General features: G+C 48.2%; 1 protein-coding gene across 1 annotated transcript; it reads right to left on the bottom strand.

Moving 5' to 3' along the window:
• Window positions 1-777: 777 nt before the first annotated feature.
• PLEK2 (pleckstrin 2) lies at window positions 778-18,807 on the bottom strand. Its single transcript, XM_056133358.1, has 9 exons — window positions 18,766-18,807; window positions 7,518-7,682; window positions 6,830-7,011; window positions 5,609-5,700; window positions 5,195-5,382; window positions 4,884-4,985; window positions 4,070-4,153; window positions 1,837-1,915; window positions 778-1,167 (listed from the first exon to the last, which is right to left on the bottom strand). Exons 1-9 carry the CDS (start codon window positions 18,805-18,807, stop codon window positions 1,040-1,042), a joined length of 1,062 nt encoding a protein of 353 aa, XP_055989333.1. The 3' UTR covers window positions 778-1,039.
• Window positions 18,808-24,052: the final 5,245 nt, after the last annotated feature.

Here is a 24,052-nt window from a genome sequence, read left to right as displayed (position 1 = left end):
AGTGTTCAGCGTGGGGGCCCTGCAGCTCCACATTGCAGGAGACCATGTGATGCCAGAGAGTAAACCTTGCTTGCAAAGCTTGAGCTCCAGCCCATTGATCTCTGCCCTTCATGTTCTTTGTTTCATTTTGGGGGGGCCACACTCGATAGTGCTTACAGCTTAGTACTGACTCTGTACTCAGGAATTACTCCTGGCTGGGCTCAGGGGATCATATATGGTGCCAGGGACCAAACCCATGCCAGCTACATGCAAAGCAAGTGCTATGCTGGCTCTGCTATTGCTTCAGGCCCAGTTCATCTTAAAACCAATTTTTTACACCTCTATTTGATTTCCATTTACGTCTGTCTTTTTGAGAGACTTCCCATTCTGCATCTCTAAATGCCATTTTTCATAGAAAGTATAATTTTACCATTTTGTGTGACCAATCTCCATCTGTCTCCATGTTTTCTGCAATGTATATTTGTGCTGGCCCATTTTTCAAAACAAAACCATATTTTCTGTTTGATCAAAATTTTGCCACCATCTCAAGTTTAAGATTAGGATACTTAGTGATTTAAGACATGTTCAGTGATAGGTCACCCAAGATGTTTTCATAATCAGTTTGCATAGTAATTCATACAGCCTCAAGTAAAACCACAAGAATTTTAATAGACGATGTCAATTTTTTATCCCAAAACAAGTAGAGTTATTGACAGCATTCAGACTGCCATGTGACCAAAGTTCTATTAATATTATAGCATAATCAGCTAATATTAAAACAAGAGAAACCTACTTTGGTACTTGAGGACTAGTTGATCGTGAAGATGGGCAAAAGTCTGATGCCTCTGCCTAATGGCTCTTCTAGCACTTCTGGGTTAACGTAAAGGTGGGGGGAGGAAACAGCCATAACCACGGCCAACTGCAATCCTAGCAACTCCACCAATCTTGAGTCGAAGACAGTACAATATATTTGAAGAAACGAAGTCAGACTCATTGTCCAGAAAATCCTGTCTGTCATCTGGTACAAAGCAGGATCCTGCTCCTGTTTCCTTACGTCTTGTCATGTTAGCTTTTTGATAGCTTCAATCCATTCAACTCTTTCAGCCTTGCTGCTGGCCTGGATATAATAATGTGTATCATCCTTAGTAATCACTTTGAAGAGATTTCCCTGGACATTTCCTTTAACCCCTAGGCAGAAAAAAGTTAGTGAATATTCATGTCCATTTTTAGCTGGAAGAAGCTGAAAGTCGCTGAGACACAAAAGAACATTAAGTCTTTCCTAAATACAAATGTGTATCATTTAGGAATCCCACCGATGTTTGTTATTCTTTTCCTTCCATTCCCTCTCCCTGATCTGTGCCATAGAGCAAATCTGTGGTATGTCTGCATATGTTTTGAAAGCCTTCTTGGCCAGTCCACATGATAAACAGAAACCTTTTACTTAGGTAAAAGCAGGTACAGATTTTGGATTCGACTTTAAATTATTTAAACATTTAAATTTTTTAATCCAAATTTCACTTCCTTAAAATAATAATACTAACTACTTTAGCTGGCTATTATTAAATTAGTGTGATAGTAGGAGTGTGTCACTAACCTTTACATGCAGTATAAGATAGTATTAAATAGTGAAAACTTATGGGTTACTTAGGACAAACAGGGAAAAGAATATTAAGGATTTAGTTGTACCAAATCCTCGGACCACTACACATACTAATTCTGAAGTCAGTTTCAAAACTATTTGTCCTCCTGATATAGCCCTCCTCATCTCCCACACCCCAGCCCTTCATCAGCAGAGCACTGCAGAGAGAGCAGGAGGTAAGCCCAAGATCTTCAGGTCAGGACTGAAGGGCCCCTTACCAGTGGGTACACCATTATCCTCCAGGGCAGACACAAGAGAACCTCGAAGACAAAAACCCCCTACCGGCCGGTTCTCCTCCTACAGAGAAAGAAGACTTGATTAGTAGAAGCTAAGCTAAACCACCTCCCTTCAGAAGCAGTCATTGAGGGTCTGTGCAATTATATGTTCAATTCAGAGGAGGCTGAACTCGGGCATCACAAGCTATTGCTTATCCGCACCAATTGGAAAGTTCGAGTTTCATGTCACAGGTGGCAGCAATAGCAACCCTCAGCCTTCCCTGGGATCTTTCCAGCTCCCAGGGGCCTCTTCTACACTCTGGGCTATGGAGGGGCGATCTCAGTGGGAGCTCAGCAAGGGAAGAACTGCTGAATGGCCACTGTTTCAAAAGCCATCTTGCATAAAGGACCAAACATGATAACCTCTCAGTGTCTGTATTGCAAACCACTGTCCACTATCCACTGTCCTCCCATTGTTCATTGATTTGCACAAGCGGGTCCAGTAACGTCTCCATTGTGAGACTTGTTACTATTTTTGGCATATCTAATATGTCACAGGGAGCTTGCCAGGCTTTGCCCTGCGGGCGGGATACTCTCGGTAGCTTGCCGGGCTCTCTGAGAGGGGTGGAGGAATCAAACCCGGGTCACCTGTGTGCAAGGCAAATGCCCTCCCCACTGTGCTATCACTCCAGCCTATTGCAAACCATAATGCCCAAAAGTAGAGAGAGAATATGGGGAATATTGTCTACCATGGAGGAAGGGGGAGGGTGGGAAAGGGGGGCTTATACCAGAGATATTGGTGGTGGGGAATGTGCACTGGTGGAGGGATGGGTGTTTGATCATTGTGTGATTATAACCCAAACATGAAAGCTTGTAACTATCTCACAGTGATTCAATAAAATTTAAAAAACAAAAAAAAAGCCACTTACAAGACATAGAGGAACAAACTAAGGCCTATGGTTTCTTGTTAACAGGTATTATATCTACTCAGCATGCAGTAAAATTGTCTGTAATTCAGGATAGCAACTGATTATACAAAAATAAAAACAGTAAATATGGTTTAAGTATTACATGGTTAAAAACAAATAAAAACCGTAAGTCATCAGTGGAGGAGTGAGAGATAGCTCAATGGACTGGGCACATATTTTGCATGCATTTGATTTCTGGCATTATGTAATCCCCTGAGCACCATTGGAAGTTAGCCCTGAGTACCACCAAGTGTGACACAAAGGACAGACAATAAAAATCAGTGGAGACTCAAAGTGGAGGTCCAACAATTCCTGGGCTATTTGGACAGAAAGGAGGGTAGAATTGAGAGGATCTCCAGTTAGTGGGCTGACCTCTTAATCAGCCCAAACCACCCATCCTCACCATTTTCAGCCAAACCACCCATCCTCACCATTTATCAAGCTTTGAGAAAACAGAAGGATACTTTTCCTCTCTAAATAATGATGCTCCCCACCAAATAAAGGGTGTTGGGAGGATCCTCCCAGGATGGGAGATGAATGCTGAGAGTAGACTATAAACCAAATATGATTGCCACTCAATGCCTCTTTTGCAAACCACAGCACCCAAAAGGAGAGAGAGAACAAAAGGGAATGCCCTGCCACAGGGGCAGGGTGTGATGGGGGGGATGGGGGTGGGAGGGTTACTGGGATCAGTGGTGGTGGAGAATGGACACTGGTGGAGGGATGGGTATTCGATCACTGTATAACTGAAACCCAAGCACAAAAATGTGTAAGTCTACAACTGTATCTCATGGTGTTTCACTAATAAAAATTTTGATAGCACAGCGGGTAGGGCGTCTGCCTTACAAGCGGCCAACATGGCCGACCCGAGTTCGATTCCTCCGCCCCTCTCGGAGAGCCCGGCAAGCTACCGAGAGTTTTCGATATGCCAGACACAGTAACAACAAAGTCTCCAATGGAGACGTTACTGGGCCCGCTCGAGCAAATCGACGATCAACGGGAGGGCCTTAAATAAATAAATAATGATGCTCCCCCTGTAAGGAAAGTGTGTGTGGGGGGGGGGGAGGGGGTTGCAGGTGTGAAGAAACCACTTGCAGGTGGCAATGTAATGAAAGGCAGGAGTATGAGTAGGTTAGATGGTGGAAGAAGGAAGAATATTGGGAAGAGAAACTGTGGGAGAGATGCTGAGCGAGAGGTGTCTGCTTGGCTTAGGAGAGAAGTGTCTGGAAGCATCATGGATGGGTTGTCAGTGAGCATGTGGCACTCACTTTGGAAGGGTCGTAGTAGTGCAGGTAAGCCGGATCCTTCCTCAGGACAAAGCGCCGCACCTTCCAGTTTTTCCTCTTGTGCCCCTGCAGCCAAGAAAAGGTGCAAGACTCTAAGCGGACAGCTTCGAGCTCATTCCTCCCCCTACCCTGCCATGCACCTCAAGGCCCAACCACTGAGCCAACCTGCTTCAGGGAGCCCACTTTCCAAAAAGTGCCTGCAGGATCCCCCAAACATCAATGACTCCTCAGCTCAGTGATATGAATAAAAACACTGCCACATTTACTTGTTTTGATGGTATCAGCACTGAAGCCAAGGAGCACACCGCTCCGGGCACAGCTGTGAAGGGGGTGCCTCCCATTTCCTGCAGCTGCCTCTCCGGCCCTGGTTAGGAGGAGCGATCCAAGTCCTCTAAATGCTGAGCTGACACTGCAGAAAGAACTGTTTCTTCCACAAGCTGTGGAGAGAATTCTTTTCACTGGCACTGTGTAGGGGTTGGAACTGTAGGGCATGTAGTCCCAGGAATGGAAGCAGAGTCTCCAGGAAGCCTTGGGAGCAGAAGTCCAGCAAATGCACAACCCTAGCCACGAGGCAATGCCTCCAGACAGTGTCACCAGTGTGAACTTTTTCCTGAACTTGCCTGTCTGGGATGGATGTGTGCTAGTGGGCCAGCCCAGACCCTTTGACATGTTCCCTGCCACGTTCTATAGAGGTTCTACTGCTGCCTTCCCACCCTTCTAAGCCACCCCTGCCTACCCTCTTCTGCCCACCCCACCCCCCCATCAAGATGATGGTCTGCTCCCTGGGCAACCACACCTGCTTGGTCAGATAGCCTTGCTTGACCACAGTGCCGCTTAACTCCATCGTGCTGAGGTTGAGCTCTTCCTTGGGGATTGAGTTCTTTTTGTAGCTCTCAACCTGGCAGGTAGGAGAGAGTGAGGTTTCTGACACAAAAATGGTCCAGTTTCAGTGAGGAGCTGTACCCAGGAGGAGGAAATTCCTCTGTGTGTACAGCCCCTCCTCTTGGTGTAAAGCTGCCCCCCCTCCCCCCACACACACACGTTCTCCATGGACCTTCTGGGCCCCACTCTGCCCCAGAAATGAAAAGAATTCTGTCCCCAACTTACAAAGGTGTACAGGGCAGTGGAGTCGTCTAGGAACTGCTCGGCCAGATCCCCAGAGCGCACGGCTTCCATGCTTCGAGATCCCACAGGCCTGATAAAGTTCTCCTCCAAAAGCACGGAGGCCAGAGTCACGCCCTCCAGGCGGCTGGCTGAGAAGTTGTTAGAGATGAGCCAATCCACCAGGGCGGAGCCTGCATCAGGACAAGGGCAGGTGACATGGGTCAGGTGAACAGTCACCTTCATGAAAGCACCTGGCCATGACCTCCTAAGGATCCTTGGGGTTCCCCTCAAGAACAAAGTGAAGGCCTTCCCTGGCACAGAAGTGTAGGCGTGCCAATAGGCGGCCATCCCAGGGTGGCCATGCCTATGAGTGAGCCCCATTCTCTGCCTCCCAGCCTGCCCAAGAGGGGAGCTCACCTATGAAGGTCTTTTTGTAAGTGCTTCCCTGCTCCATGTTGGGGCTTGACCGGATTCCACTGCTGCCATCATGCATCTTGTTCACGATAGCACTGCACCAGAGGAAAGCAAAGGCAAAAGGACCTTGGTCAGAATCACCAGCATGAGGAAGGGCTCAAGGGCCACAGCATATGGGGCAATACATACCACAAAGAAAGCAGGATGTTTGGTTCTGCACCAGAATTTAAGGGGTCAGATTTTAGGGCATTTCTTTTTTCCTTATTTATTTCTATACTGGGCAAGGATTATTTACTTCTACCATAAGGAGAGCATCATTATATAAATAGCTGTACAAAGCAAAAGAACTGTAAGGTTGAATGGAGAGGCCAAAGAATATACAGAAAAGGATTCCCTACGATCTACTATCCAGAATCCTCCCATCACCTATCATTTGAATCCACCCAGATCTGCAGTGGCTCTTCCCTCCATAAACTGACTTTAGCAATCAATGTCCCTAGCACACAACACAGATTTCAGCACCAGGTCCCAGAACATTTGGGGAGCCCAGAATAGGATTTCAACCACACCTTCCACCATCTGGGAGGTCAGGAGAAGTTTCTGCAGAAAAGCTATTGTAATGGTTTCCATGAAGGTAAGTTGCTTCATTCCAACTTTATATGAGTTTGCCTCCAGCCACTGCTCATTGGGAATATTCCTGCCGACGATGGATGGAATGTTCTCAGTTTTTCTTAGTGCACTTGGGCTGGGAAGTCCCAGATGGAATCTTGTTTATTCCCACTGGCATCTCCTAAGCATCTAGTACAGGGCATGGCAAACTGTGGGCACTCACTGTTTATGACCGAAGGGATGCATGAACAAAGAAGCCCACAGAGCAACAAATCAACTGCTACCAGAGCACATCGTCCTTGCCGCCAGTCTGCAAAGGAGACCAATGAGTGAGGGGGGCAGCTTCCTGGGCAGCTGTGACAGCCCTGGATGCCCTGGCGGAATCTGATGGGGAGATGGGATGGGTCTCATGTCTCAAAGGTGAGGAAGTTCCTCAGGAATGAAGGAGGTTGCTGGGGCTATTTCCAGGCAGAGAAGAGCACAGAAGGCCTGTACAGTGAAGACCCCTGGGTGTGGAGCCACAAACAGATCCCCCACCTCAGGGGGCTCACTCCTCCCCCATGGGACTGCTCAGACAGAAGAGGATGGAGGAAGGCCAGGGAAGTGGGCACTCACAGCAGGCTGATGTTAGGGGGCAGCTTGAAGGAATTTTTTAGAACGTGCAACTGCTGTACTTTCCCTGGCTGCCCAGCGTGAATAGCCCCAGTTATCTCGAAGGCCCAGGCATCCCTCTCCTCTCGAGAACAGGCCTCCAGGAAGTACTCAGTGGATGTTTTAGTCTTCAGCTTAATGAGGAACTGTGGGAAGGACAAGAAACAGAACAACACTCATTGGTCAAGCAGGCAAGAATGACAAGGTCCCAGCCAACCCAGGAGATTGTACGATCAATGGACTGCTGGGGGCCCCCAACCCCATGCCTGGCCAGCCTCCAGCAGATGACAGAAGATTTACATATGTAGCACATAGTGGTATCAAGGATTTGAATTCAGAATTTTCTCTCTTGGGGATGGCGGGAGGTGGAAGTTAATGGTGGTGGTGGTTTTGGCCATGTCCTGCAGTGTTCAGGGACTGTTCCTGGCTCTGTGTTCAGGAGTGACCCCTGGCAGTGTCTAGGGGACCATATGTGATGTCTGGGACCAGACTAGAGTCATTGGGCACCTTAACCCCCATACTCTCTCTCCAACCCCTAGTCCAGATTTTCCAATGATGACTTAGCTCTTTCCTTACTCACAACCACCTCCAACTGCCCACGATGTGAGGGTCTGAGACTGGAGCTAGCTGGGACATGGGAACCTGCACTTACGGGTCGATTTTCATAATCCAGGCAGGGGCAGGTAATGGTGCAGCCATCCAGAAGGATCCGGCCCTTTGGAGGGTTCACCTTCCGGCCTCCCTCCAGCTTGTAGTATAGCAGTGTGTTCTGCTGAAGGATGAACCAACGAGCTTTCCAGTTGTGGACAATGTGACCCTGAGGACAGACAAGAGAGCCCTGTGGTGAGGGAGCCACAGGACCAGCCTATGTGCCAGGAGAGGTGTTGGTGGCTGATAAGACAGCCCCAGGAAACAGCTCTCCCACAGAGGAGACTGCCTCTCACTCTTTTTTCTTTTCCACTTCATCTTATTTGTTCTTATTCTGAAATGATTTCAAGTCCGAAAAACACCAATGAATGATATAAAAAACTTTTTTTTCAGAACCATTTGAGAGCACATTTTTTCAACTTTCATTATGCATTTATTAAATTTGATAAATTCATTAGAAAAATAAAAAGACAAAATACTCTTAAAACTGGGATGTCCATGCTTATGTTAGCTTTTTTTTTTTAAAATTGAATCACCGTGAGATAGAGCATTACAAAGCTGTTCATATTAGGTTTCAGTCATACAGTGTTCCAACACCCAACCCTGAACCATTGCAATTTCCCAGTGCCAATGTCCTCAGTTTCCCACCCACCCCTCCAAGTCACCCTTCCACCCCTGCCTGCCACTATGGCAGACACCTCTCTCTCTCTCTCTCTCTCTCTCTCTCTCTCTCTCTCTCTCTCTCCCTCCTTCTCTCTTTTTCTCTCTCATATTAGGCATTATGGTTTGCAATAAAGATGCTGAAAGGTTATCACATATCTCCCTTTACTTTCAACATGAGAGTACAATTTTAACAAGATGTCCCTGTTGTTTCTGAAATTTGTATTGTATATCCCCACACAAAAAGAGTGGAGTGGGGGTAGGGGCCAGAGAGATAGTACAGTGGGTAGGGCATTTGCCTTGCTCACAGCCAACTCCGATTAGATCTCTGGCATCCCCAATAGTTTCCTGAGTCCCATCTGGAGTGATGATCCCTTAGTGCAAGAGACGAGTAAGCCTGAGCACCACTGGTTGTGGTCCTAAAACAAAAACTAACCAAAACAAGGGGAGTTATTCCCCCATAGAATCCAGTACAACCATCAGTATCAGGAGATTTACATTGATATATTATTCACCTATTCCACAGACCCCGTTCAAGTTTCACCAACAAATAGCACCCTGCAGCATCGCAAGTCAAAGGAGCCAGCACAGAAGGAAGCGCGAAGTTGCAGAAGGAAGTGTGATTTCAGAATGCAAACACTGTTCTCTCTCTCTCTCTCTCTCTCTCTCTCTCTCTCTCTCTCTCTCTCTCTCTCTCTCCTCTCTCTCTCTCTCTCTGTTTTTTTGTGGGGTTTGTTTTGTTTTGTTTTGTTTTTTGATTAAAGGAGTTTGGGCCACACCCGGCAGTACTCAGGGCTTACTTCTGGCTCTGTGCTCAGGGAACACTTTCGGCAGGGCATGGGCAGGTAGATATGGGGTGCCTAAAATAGAACCCTGGTCAGCCCCATACATGCCCTATCCACTGTACTATCACCTGGGCCCTTTGTATTTCTTTTGAGCACATATCAAAACCCCATGATCTTCCATATGGACCTTGTAGCTCTCATTGGCCTCTTTTTCTGATTATAAACCTTAAAAGAAACTGAAAATTGTAGGAAAGAACAATCCTATTTCTTTTTTTTTTTCTTTTTGGGTCACACCTGGCGATGCACAGGGGTTACTCCTGGCTCTGCACTCAGGAATTACTCCTGGCAGTGCTTGGGGGACCATATGGGATGCTGGGAATCAAACCCGGGTCAGCTGCGTGCAAGGCAAACGCCCTACCTGTTGTGCTATCACTCCAGCCCCAGAACAATCCTATTTCTGGAGTCAGAAATCTGGAGCCAAACTGTATACATATTGTATATCCTTCCAATCTTTTCTCCTTCTAGTTTTCACTTTCTAGCTCTGTTTTGTTGTGGGTTGTTTAGTTTTGCTTTTGTGTGTTAAAGACCAGGGGCAGGAGTGTGGCTCAAATAGTGGAGCACATGACTTGCATGGGGAGGAGGGGTCTGGGGTTAGAGTTCCTGCATCACATGGTGGCCTGTGAGCATAGGGCGGGGGATGAGAGGGTGTGATCGGGACACTATACCTTCCTTCAGTTACCTAGCTTTGGTTTTGTTTGGCTTTCCTGAACATCTCAGTAGTTAATTTTCTTTAAAATATGCCTTTAATGACCATTCAAGAAATGTGCCATTTGGTTGCCAATCTACTATTTGTAACTGAAGTGGTTTAATTAATTTAATTAATTTAATTTTTTTCAGTTATGAACACTACTACAATAAGCAAACTTGCACCTAACTTTTGGCCTCCATCTCTAATAAATGTTTTTCCCTTTAGAATATATTCCTAGAGGGGCTGGAGTTATAGCACAGTGGGTAGGGTGTTTGCCTTGCACATGGTCAACACGTGTTCAATTCCCAACATCCCATATGGTCCCCCGAGCATTGCCAGGAGTAACTCCTGAGTGTAGAGCCAGGAGTAACCTCTGTGCATCACCAGATGTGACCCAAAAACAAAACAAAACAAAAATATATAATATATTCTTAGGAAAAAATATTACTAGTCAAAGATGTGGACAGGTAAAGCTACAAACAGTGCCAGTGCTAGGTACCTAATAGGCTTACGTTGCCAGGAGTGGGGGGCTTAGAAGCCAGGGGGCTCTCAGGTGGGCGATAGAGACAGGAGAGTCAGGTGTTGGCAGGGAGCCCATTTCTAGAACACGGGGGGAAGGTCTGCTGGACAACTAGAGAGAAACAGGTTTAGTACAGGCTCAGGAAAGAACTTTCCTGGTGTTTTCCCAACACTGGGCCCAGTGAGGCTCAGATTCCAGCCAAGAGGGAAGCTTTCCTGGAATCAGAGAACATGGGCCCAGTTCACTCACTCCTTTCCTTCCTGGTACTTGTTTACTCCTGATGCCCCAGCAGTGCTTACATCTGGGGGACTGGAATTCAATGCCCCTCAAGAGTGCTGAACGCCCTCCTGGAGGGAACCAGAACTGTGAAAAAAGGTGTTTGTGTGTGAGCCCAATTTACTGTGACAACTAAATAAACGTCACAAACTTATTCAAACAAGAGCTTTACCAATGTGTCTATATGATATTAGACTCCCGGGAACCAGGCTGTTCTGAAGACTAAGTCTTACAGGTATGAGCCCTAAACCGCTGTCCTGTAATGTGAATCCACATGTAACATGAGGGCTGACAGCTTTCCTTGACAGGGGCCAACACATTTAAAGAGAGAAAAATGAGAGGCAGGAGAGATGGCCAATGGGGCTAAGCACAGGCTTCATGTGTGGGAGTCTGGGTTCAGTCCCTAGCACTGTATCTGAGCACTACCAGGAGTGAGCCCCAAACACAGAGCCAGGAGTAGACCCCGAGTATCACCAGGGATAGTCCAAAAGAAACAAAAACATGAAACCGAACAAAGGCCCAATGGCCTTGCAGGCCAGGAGAATCCCATGTAGTCATTGAAAACACTCCTGGGACCATGGCTCCTAAACACTAAACAACAGCACAATGGGAAGAAGGGAAGCGGGAGGAGGAGGAGGGCAAATAAGGGGTTTTGCCTAATTCCCCAGCAACTGGCGTTCTCTACTGCTCAGCCCCCGGCTCTGGACCCCAGGCTGACAACCTCTAACTGAGATGACCTACAGAAGCATTAGCAATAGATGGGCTGCCGTGACGGCATGGGTGTTGGGTGGCGGGTGGTGGGGGGAGGTTGTCACATGATCGTAAATCTCCACATGGGTGTGGGGAAGGGACGGCTGCTAGACACAGCTGACTTGCGTTTGCCCCACCCCCTCGCCCACCTAAATCCCTATGCTGAAGCTCTTATACTCCCTCCGTCAGATTGCTACTTTATATAAAGGTAGAGTCTTTAAAGATGTGATTAAGGGGCCAAAGCAATATTAACAGCGGCGGGAGGGCATTGGCTTTGCACATGATTGACCTGGGTTCGATCCCTGGCATCCCATATGGTCCCCCAGGCACCACCAGGAGTAATTCCTGAGTGCAGAGTCAGGAGTGACCCCTGAGCATCGCTGGGTGTGACCCAAAAAGAAAAAAAAAAGATGCAACCAAATTAAAATGAGACAGTCAGTAGACCAGGGAGATGGTCCTGTGGGCTGAGCACAGGCTTTGCCTATGGGAGCCCCAGGTTCCATCCCTGATACCACATGGTCCCCCAGCACCACTTGGGGCACTGAGTCAGGAGTAGTCCTGGGAGCACAGCCAGGTGTGAAACCTACCCAGCCCCCCAAACACACACACAGACACACAGACACACACACACACACACACACACACACACACACGGCAGGCTGAGTGGTTCTTGACCCAATCCGAGTGCAGTCCTCCTTAGGAGGGCAGGGAGACACAGAGATGTCAGCAGGTTGAACACAGAAGAAAGACCAGAAGAAAGACCAAGTGGAAACATGGGAACAGCAGGCTCAAGTTACATTTCTCAGAAGAAATGCACCTTCGGGGGCCAGAGCGATAGTACAGCTGTTAGTTTGCCTTGCACGCGGCCGACGCAGGTTCGATTCCTGGCATCCCATAAGGTCTGCCAAGCACCGCCAGGAGTAACCCCTGAGCATCACTGGGTGTGACCCAAAAAGCAAAATTAATTAAAATAAAATAATTAAGAAATGCACCTTGCTGACCCAGCTCTTGGATTTAACCCTCCAGGGCTGTAGGGAAAGGAATCTCTGTAGGGCTTTGCTACATAGCCAAGGAAGCTAACAAGAAAGGAAAGGCAGGGTGAGGGGGGCTGCAAGTGCCTGGGCAGCAAATACCGAATGAAGTGAAAACGGGGATGTACTTCCCTGGAGAGAGCAACCCTAGTGCCAAGGGAAAGGGGAACTGGCCGTGTATCTGCCAGGCTCGGCATGAACAGGCATGTATGTTTGGCAGCAACCAAACAGGGAAACAGGAAAGTTTGGTAGGACAACGGCAGCAGAACAGGTTGTCCTGACACCCAGACCCTGAACTTCCCAGGGACAAGTGGCAAACAGGGTTCAAGGTGATGCTTCCATGGGAAACTCCTGCCAGTGCTGCCGAGGGCTAATCTGTGCTCTGAGACATGCCCCACGGTGTCCCAGCCAGGATCTGACCCCACCACAAAGATTCCTGAGGTACTTAGTATCTAAGATCATCCAGGAATCCCTTCTGTTCCAACTTGCTGGAGTGAACTGTTATAAATAACAAAGAATCCTGACAGCCAGCAAAGGAGAGAGGTCTGAGAAGGGCTGGTAAGAAGAGATACATCCAGGAAGTGGTAGAAAAACTAAAGCCACTGGTGACCCTCATAAAAAGGTTCATATTCTTTGATCCAATATTCCACATCTGTGTGCTAATTAATCTAGAGTATGCTTTATGCATGGAGACACTTTAAGACCATTGCTTGGTAAAGAGAGGGATAGGGAGGAGAAATCAGTCTCTCAGCGCCCCACATGGCTACTGTGGGGAGGCTCCCAATCCAGAAGAGTAAGAGAGGTCATGGTCAGAACCCACAAGATCATATCCAGTGCTCTGAGGTCTCAAGAATCAGAACTGTGGGGCTGGAGAGATAGCACAGTGGGTAGGGCATTTGCCTTGCGTGCGGCCAACCCGGGTTTGATTCCCAGCATCCCATATGGTCCCCTGAGCACTTACAGGAGTAACTCCTGAGTACAGAGCCAGGAGTAACCCCTGTGCATCGCCAGGTGTGACCCAAAAAGCAAAAATAAAAAAAAAGAATCAGAACTGTGATGGGATCAAAGAGATAATAGAGCGGGTAAAAGGCTAGCCTTGGACACTGCCAATCTGGATTCAATCACCAGTATCCCATACGGTCCCCCAAATACTGCAGGGATTACTACTTCCAAAAAGTGATGATCTTTAACATGGGCCAAACACCCTGTTTTTATCTTTCACAATATCTAAAAATAATTCCAGTTGCTGGAGCTGCTAGAGTATTTCCAGAAAATTTAGAAATTTTCTGGAAGGAAAGCTCCAAAAAGTTAAATGTCATCACCTCTGGGGACTAAAATTAAATACAGGGAAGTAAGAATGAAAACTTGGGCAGCATGTATACTCTTGAGTATTGTTTTGATTTAAAAAAATAATAACTTGCATTTATTATTTTATAATGAAAAATGACATTCTTTGGGGGAAGGGGTTTGGGCCACACCCAGCTATGCTAGGGGCTTACTCCTGGCTCTGCATTCAGGGATCACTCCTGACAGGCCACAAGTGGGGATCAAAATTCCAGTGTCCACTATATGCAAGGCAAGCATCATAAGCCCAGTACTAGCTCTCTAGCCTGGAAAAAGTGGCTTTCAAGACAAACAATTATCCTGATGAGATAATAAGGAAAATCATTTATTTATCTAAATATCTGAAAACTAATAACAACACTACTTGCACCAAACTATGCTGACAGCAGGGAGACAAAGATGAACAAAATTCTGGCACAACACGGTGGAGATAACAGACAAGGACCCATCAGGGTGATTAGTTCCAGGAGAAATGCTGGTTGGGGCTCTCCCCGTGTCTCCACCCTCTGGCCTTCACCCATTTCCAGAGTGCCCTTGTACAACACTCTCTCTGTGACCAAGATGAGTGATGGTCTGTCCTTCTGATGGATCAGAAAACACTGTTGTCTCCCTGATGCGCACTCAGTAAAAAGCCAGTTGCCAGCCCTGGGCAGCCCTGAAGGACAGGAGGCCCTGAGGCTGCCAGCCACATGTGCACTTTTGGAAGTGGTTACTCTAGCTCTTCAGGAGGAAAGCCTGGCTGGGCAAAGTTCTGGCTGGGTGCCAGAGCCAGAATCTTGAGACTGCACTGTTGCTGGATTCCTGGCCTCAATAATTGTGTGAGAGAATAAATGTTTTGTCGTTGTTAAGCACTGGAGTAATCATTATACAATGGTAGATAAGGAATACTGGGCATGAGGCAACCTCCAAGGAGGACGGAGGTGGAGTGGGGGAGGGGCAGGGAGGCTCCCTCAGCCTGGATCCTGGGGCTGTCTCACTCCACCTCAAAGGGACAGGAGGACGGACCGGATACTTTGCCGCTATGGGTACTTGCAGTGACTCTGTATGCTTAGGGCTCAGAGGCCTGCATGGAAGAGATGGGGTAGTTCCCTGCAGCAGAATTCCAGAGAATTTAGAGAGGAGGAGTCCTTGAAGTGGGAGGATCACAGTTTCGGGAGGATCACAAGTTTCGGTTCTCTAAACACCACAAGGGCAGAACTGCTGAATACCCTGGGTGCTGCAATCAGTCACAAAAGGAAAAAGAGGATACAAAGACCTGTGAGCCAGAAGCTCAGAGAGCCCGAGGGACCAGTCCAAAGGCACCAGGCAAGCTAGGTCAGAGGCCAGAAGCTCAAGGCATCAATGGGAAGAGGACCCACCCCTCCCAGGGCAGGGCCTGGGAGTTCCTAGAGTTCCCCGTGGCCCTGACTAGAGAGGAAGGTCCAAACACTGGGATAGTAACCCAGGTATTACAGGATTCAGATCTAGCTGGAGGGACCCTTTGGAAAAACCTATGGTACTCCTCAGTTTTAAAGATGAAAGATAGAGGGCCAGAAAAGTATCAGCCAAGAAGAGACAGTACGAGTGATGGGTAGACTTTGTCCTTCCTAAAAAGCATGTTCAAGTCTTTACCCCTAGTACCTGTAAATATTTTCTTACTTGAAAATGAGGCTATTGTGGCGGGGGAGGTTCCTAGCCTAGGTTCCTAGGTTCAGGGGGCCACTTTCGGTGAGACTCAACAAACTAAGTTGACAGTTCAATATGCAGGGCCAAGAATACAGTTCTGGGGGGCCCCACAGGGCCAAGCTAGCAGGGACACCCTGGCACTTAGGGGTTACCCCCAGAGGGGCTTGTGTTGCTGGAAAGCAAACTGGGGTTGTATACATACAAAGCATGGACCCCTGATTCCTATCTTCCTGGTCCTGAAATTGGGTTTTGGCAGAGGTAATCAGTGATGGTGAATTCAGGGGTGCGGTGGGGGCTGCTAATCCCTAACATAACTGGTCTCCTTGTACAGAGAAGAAAAGGGGGGTGCTGAGAGACACCGCAGAAGCTGGCTGTGAGATGGCAAAGCACAGACAGGAGAGGCACGGGACGGCCATGCAACACCACAACCTGCCTCCCAGTGCCTGCAAGTGTGAGAAGAGGTGGAGGCCCTTCTCCCCTTCATCTCGGAACTCCCTCTCGCAACTCCGTCCCTGACTTACCTTCTCTTTACTCCTATCAACATTGTAAACATCTGCCTGACTTTATTGTACTTAAGCATTTGTTTTTTGTTTTTAGAGAGAAATTGGCAAGCTACCGAGAGTGTCTCGCCCGCACGGCAAAGCCTGGCAAGCTCCCCGTGACGTATTCGATATGCCAAACACAGTAACAAGTCTCACGATGGAGACGTTACTGGGCTCACTCGAGCAAATCGGTGAACAATGGGAGGACAGTGCGGTGCAGTGCAGGGAGAAATCTACAGGTAGTGTCCAGTTTCTTTCTACATGAAAACCTTTTTGTTCCTCTGGTTTTCACCATGTTCTTTGAGGGAGAGTCCTATGAATGAAACCTCTGGTTCAGAGCATGTGAACGTGGGCCTGTCCTTCCCAGAGGCAGTGTGTGAGAAGGCTGCAAAGACCCACAGGGCCTCAGCCTCTGTTTATTTTATTTTAATGTTATTTACTTAATTTAATTTATTTTATTTATATGGGGGGTCATGGGGCCACACCTAGGAGTGCTCAGGGTCGACTCCTGGCTCAGTGTTTGGGGGTCACTCCCTAGGGTGCTGGGGTTTCTGCATGTGCTACCTCCCGGCCTACCCATTCTCTCGTGGAAGAGAAAGCTGGCCTGCCCATGGTCGTCCTCCCCTCGTCTCCTTTAATGCCAGGCCAAGTGAGCTGGCTGCAGATAGCCTGGAGCTGCACTTCAGTTTGGTCCAGACGAAGAGCCAACCTGTTCATGCCCCTGCCTGCCTCTGCTTCCCAGTCACCCCTGATGACTGTTTCTGTTCTGGCTTCCAGCAAAGAGCCCTTCCCCGCCTCGGGGTTGCAAACCCTCCTAGCTGTGTGCTGTCTTGGGGCAGACACAGTTTCCCCCCGCCCCCCAGTCTCTCGGGTGACATAGGGTGGCTGCTGTTACCCCCAGAAAGAAAGAGATAGTGGGAAGGGGCTAAAAAAAATTGCCAGGCTTGATCAATAGGTGGGACCTGTTAGCTGAGACAGGAGTCGCCTCAGCTTGCCAGAAGGGTGCGGCTTCCGCTTACCTCAGGGTCAAGCCCAAACCACGGCCCCCCAACCTCCCACCCCACCTCCTCACCTCTCCACCTCCTGTCTTAGGGCTTGGCTGAAGTGAGCTTTCGTTATTCCAGCCAATCCCTTTTTTGTGGGCTTCTGGGGCCAGATCCGTGGACTCCCTGGTCTCCCCGAAGTCAAAGCCGGCACCAGAACAGAGGGACTGGCAGAACACGCAAGCCCTGCCTTCCCATTAGCTCTTGCTGACTGCATGGGAGCCAAGGTGGAGTGTTGAGTAAACTCTTTTTTTTTTAAATTTTTATTAGTGAAACACCATGAGGTACAGTTGTAGACTTACAAATTTTTGTGCTTGTATTTCAATTATACAATGATCAAATACCTCTTGGGAAGCACTGAGGCAGCGGGGACCGCAGACCAACAGGGTCCACTGAAACCCCTACCCGATATCTGCTCTCATGCTTGCATCCCAAGCTGCTGAAAAATGGGAAAGCAGAGACCGGTTCCCCTCAGCTGTCCCTCAGCACAGCTGCCTCAGTGACCGTGAAGGATCAGTTTATCATTATTTTTTTAAATTTTTTTATTAGTGAAACACCATGAGGTACAGTTATAGACTTATAAATTTTTGTGCTTAGGTTTCAGTTATACAGTGATCAAGTACCCAGCACAGCTGCCTCAGTGACCCTGAAGGATCGGTTTATCATTATTTTAATCCCAGTGGCATGACTGGGGGCATGGAATTTTGTTGTTTTTCTAAGAGCCACACCCAGCAGTGCAGGGGTGGGGTGGGGCAATTGGTGCTAGGGATCGAACCCAGAGTCTTGCACATAAAAGTACTCTACCACTTGAGCTATATCCCAGGCCCTGGGTGTGGAATTTTATACTTGCTTTATTTCATCTGACCCTTGATCCAACTTCAGCCCTAGAGCTCCTGCTTAGGTTTTGAACAAACAACACACCCACCCTCTTACATCAATAGTATCTAGTACAACTGGTTGCTTTCCTGGATCTCAACTTGACACTTGGCGGTTGATGTGAGCGCCAGAAGAGGGTCCCTTCATCCTTCTCATCCCCCCTCTTCCTTTATGGGTAAGCTACCCCTCCTGCCCATATATCTATATGCCCTGCTATTAGGCTAGCAGAAACGTTTTGGAGAGAAGATCAATTCGAACACGTAAAAGAATTTTAAATGATCAAACTTCCTTTGTGGCTGATCTTCGGTTCAGTTTCTCCCTGACCCCGTGTGTGCATCTGGTGGGGAAACTATTGCTCGCTGCCTGCGCAAGGCATACAGATAGACAGGAAGGCTGAGGATGAAGTTTTTGGCACACATTCCCCCCACCCCCGCCTCCACTTTCTTGCCCCCCTGCAACAGTTCCTCTTGGTCCTGACAGAAGAGGGGCTGGGGTTGGATTGGGTGGGTTCCACCTGGACTCCATCTCCCACCAGCTCCCGGATCCTGAGCAAGTTTTCTTTGCTTCTCTCCTTTGGGGAACTGCAGATCAGGGGGGTGTTGCGGAGCCTTATGCACCTGGAGGTGGGGGGTGGGGGGATTGGAGCGCACCGTGGAGCAGACTCGGCGGCCCCTGGCTCCCCGCGGAGGGCACAGGGGAGACCAGGAGCTCTGCTGCCCGCTGCTGAGCGCGCCACCTGGCTTCAGTGCATCCTTCCCAGTTCAGTTGCTCAGTAACTTGTCCAGTTAGCACACCTGCGCTTCACTAGCCGAGCAGGATTCTCCGTCCTCGCCTCTCTGCCTGGTCCCCTCTTCTCTAACTAAACTATCCATCCCCCTCCCCCAAACACCCCGTCCCCTTCCCCCATCCGTTTTCCCCCCCCACCCCCACGCCGGGCTTTTCCCAGCGACGGGACCCCAAGTAGCACTCTCCCGCGGGTACGGCCGCTGTGGGGAGGCTGGGGTGCACTCACCCTCTTCACCAGGAAGCCCTCCTTGAGCACGCCGTCCTCCATGTCGCCGCGCCCGCCGCGCAGGGCCCGCGGACCCTTCCAGGTGCGCTGTCCCCGCGCCTCCCGCCGCGCCGCGCGCCCAGGAAGCGCCTCCGACGGGCCCGGGCGACGCCTCCCTGGCCCAGGTCCAGAGCCAGAGGCCGCGAGGCCTGCGGGCCAGGAAGTCGGCCGGGTCGAGTTTCCTACGTGCTCCCGCGCACCCCAAGGGTACAGAGTCTGCCGGCTCCGCGAGTCCCGCCCCGGCGTTGCCGCCCCCTCTCTCGCCACCCGCCAGGGGGGTTCCCTGCAGTGAGCTCGGAGCCTCTCGCCCACCGTGTTTTGCCCAGATTCCTCCAGCCCAGCCTGAGCCTGGAGCTGGCTTAGCCCTGGGTACAGGAATTTACAGAACTAAATGGGAGAGGAGGCGCGGATGGGCGGCACCAGGTTAGGAACTCGCTCTGGACTTCTCAGGGGTCCCAGGGAAATTCCCCTGGGTCTCAAGTTTCAGAGCAGTCGCCCTCCGCACCCCAGATAGCCTCCCACTGAGGCTACAGCTGAAGATTCCTTCTTTAAGGGTACTGGCAAGGAATGCCAAAATGCTCTGTGATCTAAGAAAGTGATATTAAATATATTTGGAGTGGGCAGGGCAATATCCTGTGGTGCCCAGCGACTACTCCTGGCTCAGTGCTCATTCCCAGTGCACACATGGTACCGTGCAGTGCCAAGGATCAAACTCAAGCCTCTGGCACGCAAGGCATGTACTTAGCCCACTGAGCCCTTTCTCAGGTCTTCGGGTTATTCCTGGCTCTGCACTCAGGCGTTACTCCTGGCGTTGCTCAGGGGACCATATGGGATGCTGGGAATCGAACTTGGGTTGGCCGCGTGCAAGGGAAACACCCTACCCACTGTGCTATCTCTCCAGCCCCACTTCGTGTAATTTTTTTTAAAAATCAAAATTAGTACAAACAATTCAGGGTAAGTAAAGCAGCCAGATTTTAAATGAGGACCAAGTGACTCATGTCCTGCCAGGTCGCAGTGAAACCTGAAACCGAAGGGAACAGGAATTCTACCCTTCCAGGCCTGGGTTCTGTCAGTTCATTGCTAGCCCTGCTGTGTGGAGGGCCTGGGTAGGGATGCTTCCCAGGAAGAGAGAATCCCAGATATGTCAAACGGAAGAGAGGCAGAAGGTGGGGAGAAGGAGGCCCTAGTTCACTCTCTGAACCAGCCTGGAGCCATTCCCAGATCACGAAGACACTCATACCTGGGAGTGGACCCTTGTCCACCTCTGCCCTGGGGATATTTGCTCCTATCTCCATGAGCCCAAGAACCCAGTCACTTCACTCCAATTCCAAGAAACTGGCGCTGTCTGAAGCCAGGTCTGCAGTGGGCGCCCACTTTTACTGAACACATGTTAGCAACCCCATGAAACAAATTCACCTTTTGAAGGAGGAGAGGACTGGAGTGTTTGGGGGGCATGTGTGGGGGGTATGAGATGAGGTCCCATATTTTTCTAGCCATGGGAACTGAAATTCCCAGCAGTTAAATTACTTGTCCAAGGGTACACACGTTTAGAGGTGAGCTCTAGGACAGTGTGGATATATTTCTGTGCTCTGGAGGAGACAGTCATCTGAGTCCTGTAAGCTTGCTAAGCTCACATCCAGAGCACGAGAGGAGGGAAGGAGAGATGCTTGGCCTCTTTCATCTTCTTCTGCCAGATGCTGGAACACCGGGTAATCAGCACCCACGGAGGTTAGGACGGCCTTACCCAGACCAGCCTTGTGAATCTTAGGAAAGTGGCATTTTCTTTGATGAGAGAGAGGGCTTCCTGAGGGGATTCGCAGGCCTGGGGAAGGGAGAAAGATCTGCTCAGAGCAATCATGTCGGATATTTAGCACCTGTTTCCTATCCTTGGGAAGCCCCCCCCCCCCCAATACAGCCTAATCAGCCAAGTCTGATTCACTGGACCTGGGTCGTGAGTCATATCCCGCCACTCCAGCTGTGGTGGCTGACCCAGAAGCCAGCAGGGAACCACAGTGACATAATCACTACTCAAGCCCAGGAAACCGGATGGAGAGGGAAGGAAGTAGACAGTGGAGGGTGGGGGGGATTGGGGAACAGCTGAGACTGGGGGGAGGGAGCAAGGAAGCTTAGCGCCCAGGAGATACTCTTGCAGGTGATGCCGCTGCATTCCCTCTCAAGGAAAGGACCCCAACACCCTGGGAAGCAACAGAAACAGTGTAGGACATGTGAGCTATAGAGGGTTTTAAAGTCAGTGTGTGTATATATGTGAGGGACAGCATCACGTGTGATTCCACCATTATGAGTCATTCTGTTAGTTATACGTAAGAATCTCCTCTTAAGAATCCCCTCTTTAAGATACTTAGAGTTGAAAAGCATAAATCATGGAGCCTTTGTCACAATGAGTGCCCTGACTCAGTGGGTTTATCACTGATCTAATCTAACCATCAAAGCATTCAACCCAGACACTTCATTTTATAAACAAGGACTCCCAAATCTGGGTAAATGTCCCACCTCCAGTTAGTGGCATAGCCTGAACAATGCAGGAACCTCCACGCCTGCTCCCGGCAAATGCAGGAACACTTTTTGAATCAGAACCACCATAGGAGAAACTCTGCAAGCTTGAAGTTTGTGAAGGTTGTAAGTGCAAAAACAAAAGGCACTTTTTTTTTTCTTTTTTGGTCTCCTGTATATGTACTTTACCACCACAGAGCCTCATCCCTGGTCCTTCAAACAATGCCATCTATGTTTTTTTTTTCTACTGACCATAAAAATGATTTGCAATCTTTAGAAATGTGAATAAATTTAGAAAATTTAGTAAATACCCACCAAAAGGATATAATCACTCAAATTCCATCATTTAAGCAGGTAACGAGTATTTTCATAAGATCATATATTTTTATTAAAACTTGTTTTGTTTTGTTTGGGCTACGCCCAGCAGTCCTCAGGAATTAGTCCTGACTGCATTCAGGGATCACTACTATCTGGACTCGGGGGATCAGATGTGGTGCTGAGAATCATGCTGACAAACACTCCGCTATGTCTTTGGTCCTATTTTTATTAAAATTTTGATGCATGCAATTTTACCTTTTGTGATTTATAATAGTTATGGATTCATAAATAACCACGGTGCTATTTACAATAGCAAATCTTGGTTTTTGTTTTTGAGCCACACCTGATGGTGCCTACTCCTGGTAGCCTTGGGATAATATGGGGTGTTGGGAATCAAACCCAGCCTGGCTTGTGTAAGTCAACAACCTAACATCTGTACTTTCTGTATCTCTCCAGCCCCTGGGCATCTTCCAAAATCATTAAAAACCAGCTTTACAAAATCATAACTTTTTTAATTGAATCACTGTGAGATAGTTATAAAGCTTTAATGATTGAGTTTCAGTCAGTGATCGAACACCCATCCCTCCACCAGTGTACATTTTCCACCACTAATGTCCCCAGTATCCCTTCTGCCACCCATACCGTACCCCACCCTACCCCCTGCCTCTATGGCAGGCACTTTCCTTCTTTTTCTCTCTCTACTTTGGGGCATTATGAAAACCATAGCTTTTATATCTTCATAATGTCTCGTCATACCTGTACATTTAATCATGTCCATCTAGTTTGAATTTTCAAAGTTTCACTCTGTAAATAATGCTTTAATAATTATCTCTGCAAATAAATGCTTTATTGTATCCCTGAGTGTTCAGGATAAATGTCTGGAGCATAATTTTAGGTTAATAAGTATGTTTTAGGGGCAAAGGGGGTTGGAAAGAACACTCAAGGGGCTAGAGCACATTCTTTGCATGTGGGAGGCCCCATGTTCAATCATTAACTCTGTGGAGAAACTCCCATGAGCACAGAGCCTAGAATAATACCTGAGCACTCTTTTTTTTTCTTTTTGGGTCACACCGGCGATACACAGGAGTTACTCCTGGTTCATGCACTCAGGAATTACTCCTGGCAGTGCTTGGGGGACCATATGGGATGCTGGGGATCGAACCTAGGTCGGCTGCATGCAAGACAAACGCCCTACCCACTGTGCTATCGCTCCAGCCCCCAACACCTGAGTACTCTTTATTGTAGCTCCTAAACTGAAAACAAACAAGCAAACACATTAAAAAAACTGGGAGAAACAGTAGGAGAGAGAGAAGGGAAGCTAGAAGTACATGTAGCAAAAAAGCTGGAAGATAATTTTTGTCCAAGGACATATAACAAATGGCCTGTTATGTAGCCAGAAATATTTCACTCATATTACTCATTGCCAGGGCAGGAGGCTTATATTGATTGCATCCTGTGTACAAAGCATAAACCAGCTCTAGAGGCAATATACATGGCTAGATTCCTAGTTCTCACACATCAGTGAAACAAAGTACCATTCAGTTAGTCACAAATATTCCCTCAGATCTGCTGCCACTTACAGGAGAGGTTCACCACCTTAGAGTGCATTGTTCCAGAGCAGAGCTTTGCATACAGTGGTGAAGACAGTGGTTTTCATCTGCCCTGTATCTTGCACCTTTCTTTGGTTCCACTGTGCAGAATACAGTCCGCACCATATACACCTTACTGGAGATGTAATATCACTCAGGCTGTTCTGTTCCCCAAGACAGAGGCACAGGCCATGCACTGGAATACTGTGGTGATACCAAGCTGTTATGGATTTCCAAAAGTTCACTCTCAGCTTGTTTCACAAAGAAGGCAAAACCATTCTTGAGAAGCACTGCTCTAAAGTATGATTTCTGGAGACCAGAGAGCTAGTACAAGCGGTAAGACAGTTGGGTTCCATCCCCAGCACCACAGATGGTCTCCGAAGCACTGTCGGGTTGTGATCCCTGAACACAAAGCCAGGACTAATAGGACTAAGCCTTGAGCACTGCTGGGGGTAGTTCAACTCCCCAATCCTAACACCACTGATGGGGAAAAAAAGGAAAGAAAAATAAGATACGAAAGAAAGAGTATGAATTTCAGAATCTAAAGCATGAATTCAAACTCTATCTCAGCCACTGCAAATCCTTTTGCAAGTTACTTATCCCTTCTAATATTTATTTTGTTCTTCTGTAAAATGGGGTATTATCTCATAGGAGTGCTGGTCAAAAGAATTAAAATAATTAAATAGTATATTGCAGTTCCCAGCAAACAGTAGGGATACAATAAACTCCCTCAATCCTTCTTAATTCCAACCTCAGGAGCATAGTAGGAGAACTAGTAACAAGATCCTCTAGGGTAGAGTTATGAATGAAGTAAGAACACTAGGTCAAGT

The sequence above is a fragment of the Sorex fumeus genome, unplaced genomic scaffold, assembly GCF_029834395.1.
Source record: "Sorex fumeus unplaced genomic scaffold, SorFum_2.1 ptg000098l, whole genome shotgun sequence".
NCBI classification, from domain to species: Eukaryota; Metazoa; Chordata; class Mammalia; order Eulipotyphla; family Soricidae; genus Sorex; species Sorex fumeus.
This window is presented reverse-complemented; position numbering and strand designations above follow the sequence as displayed.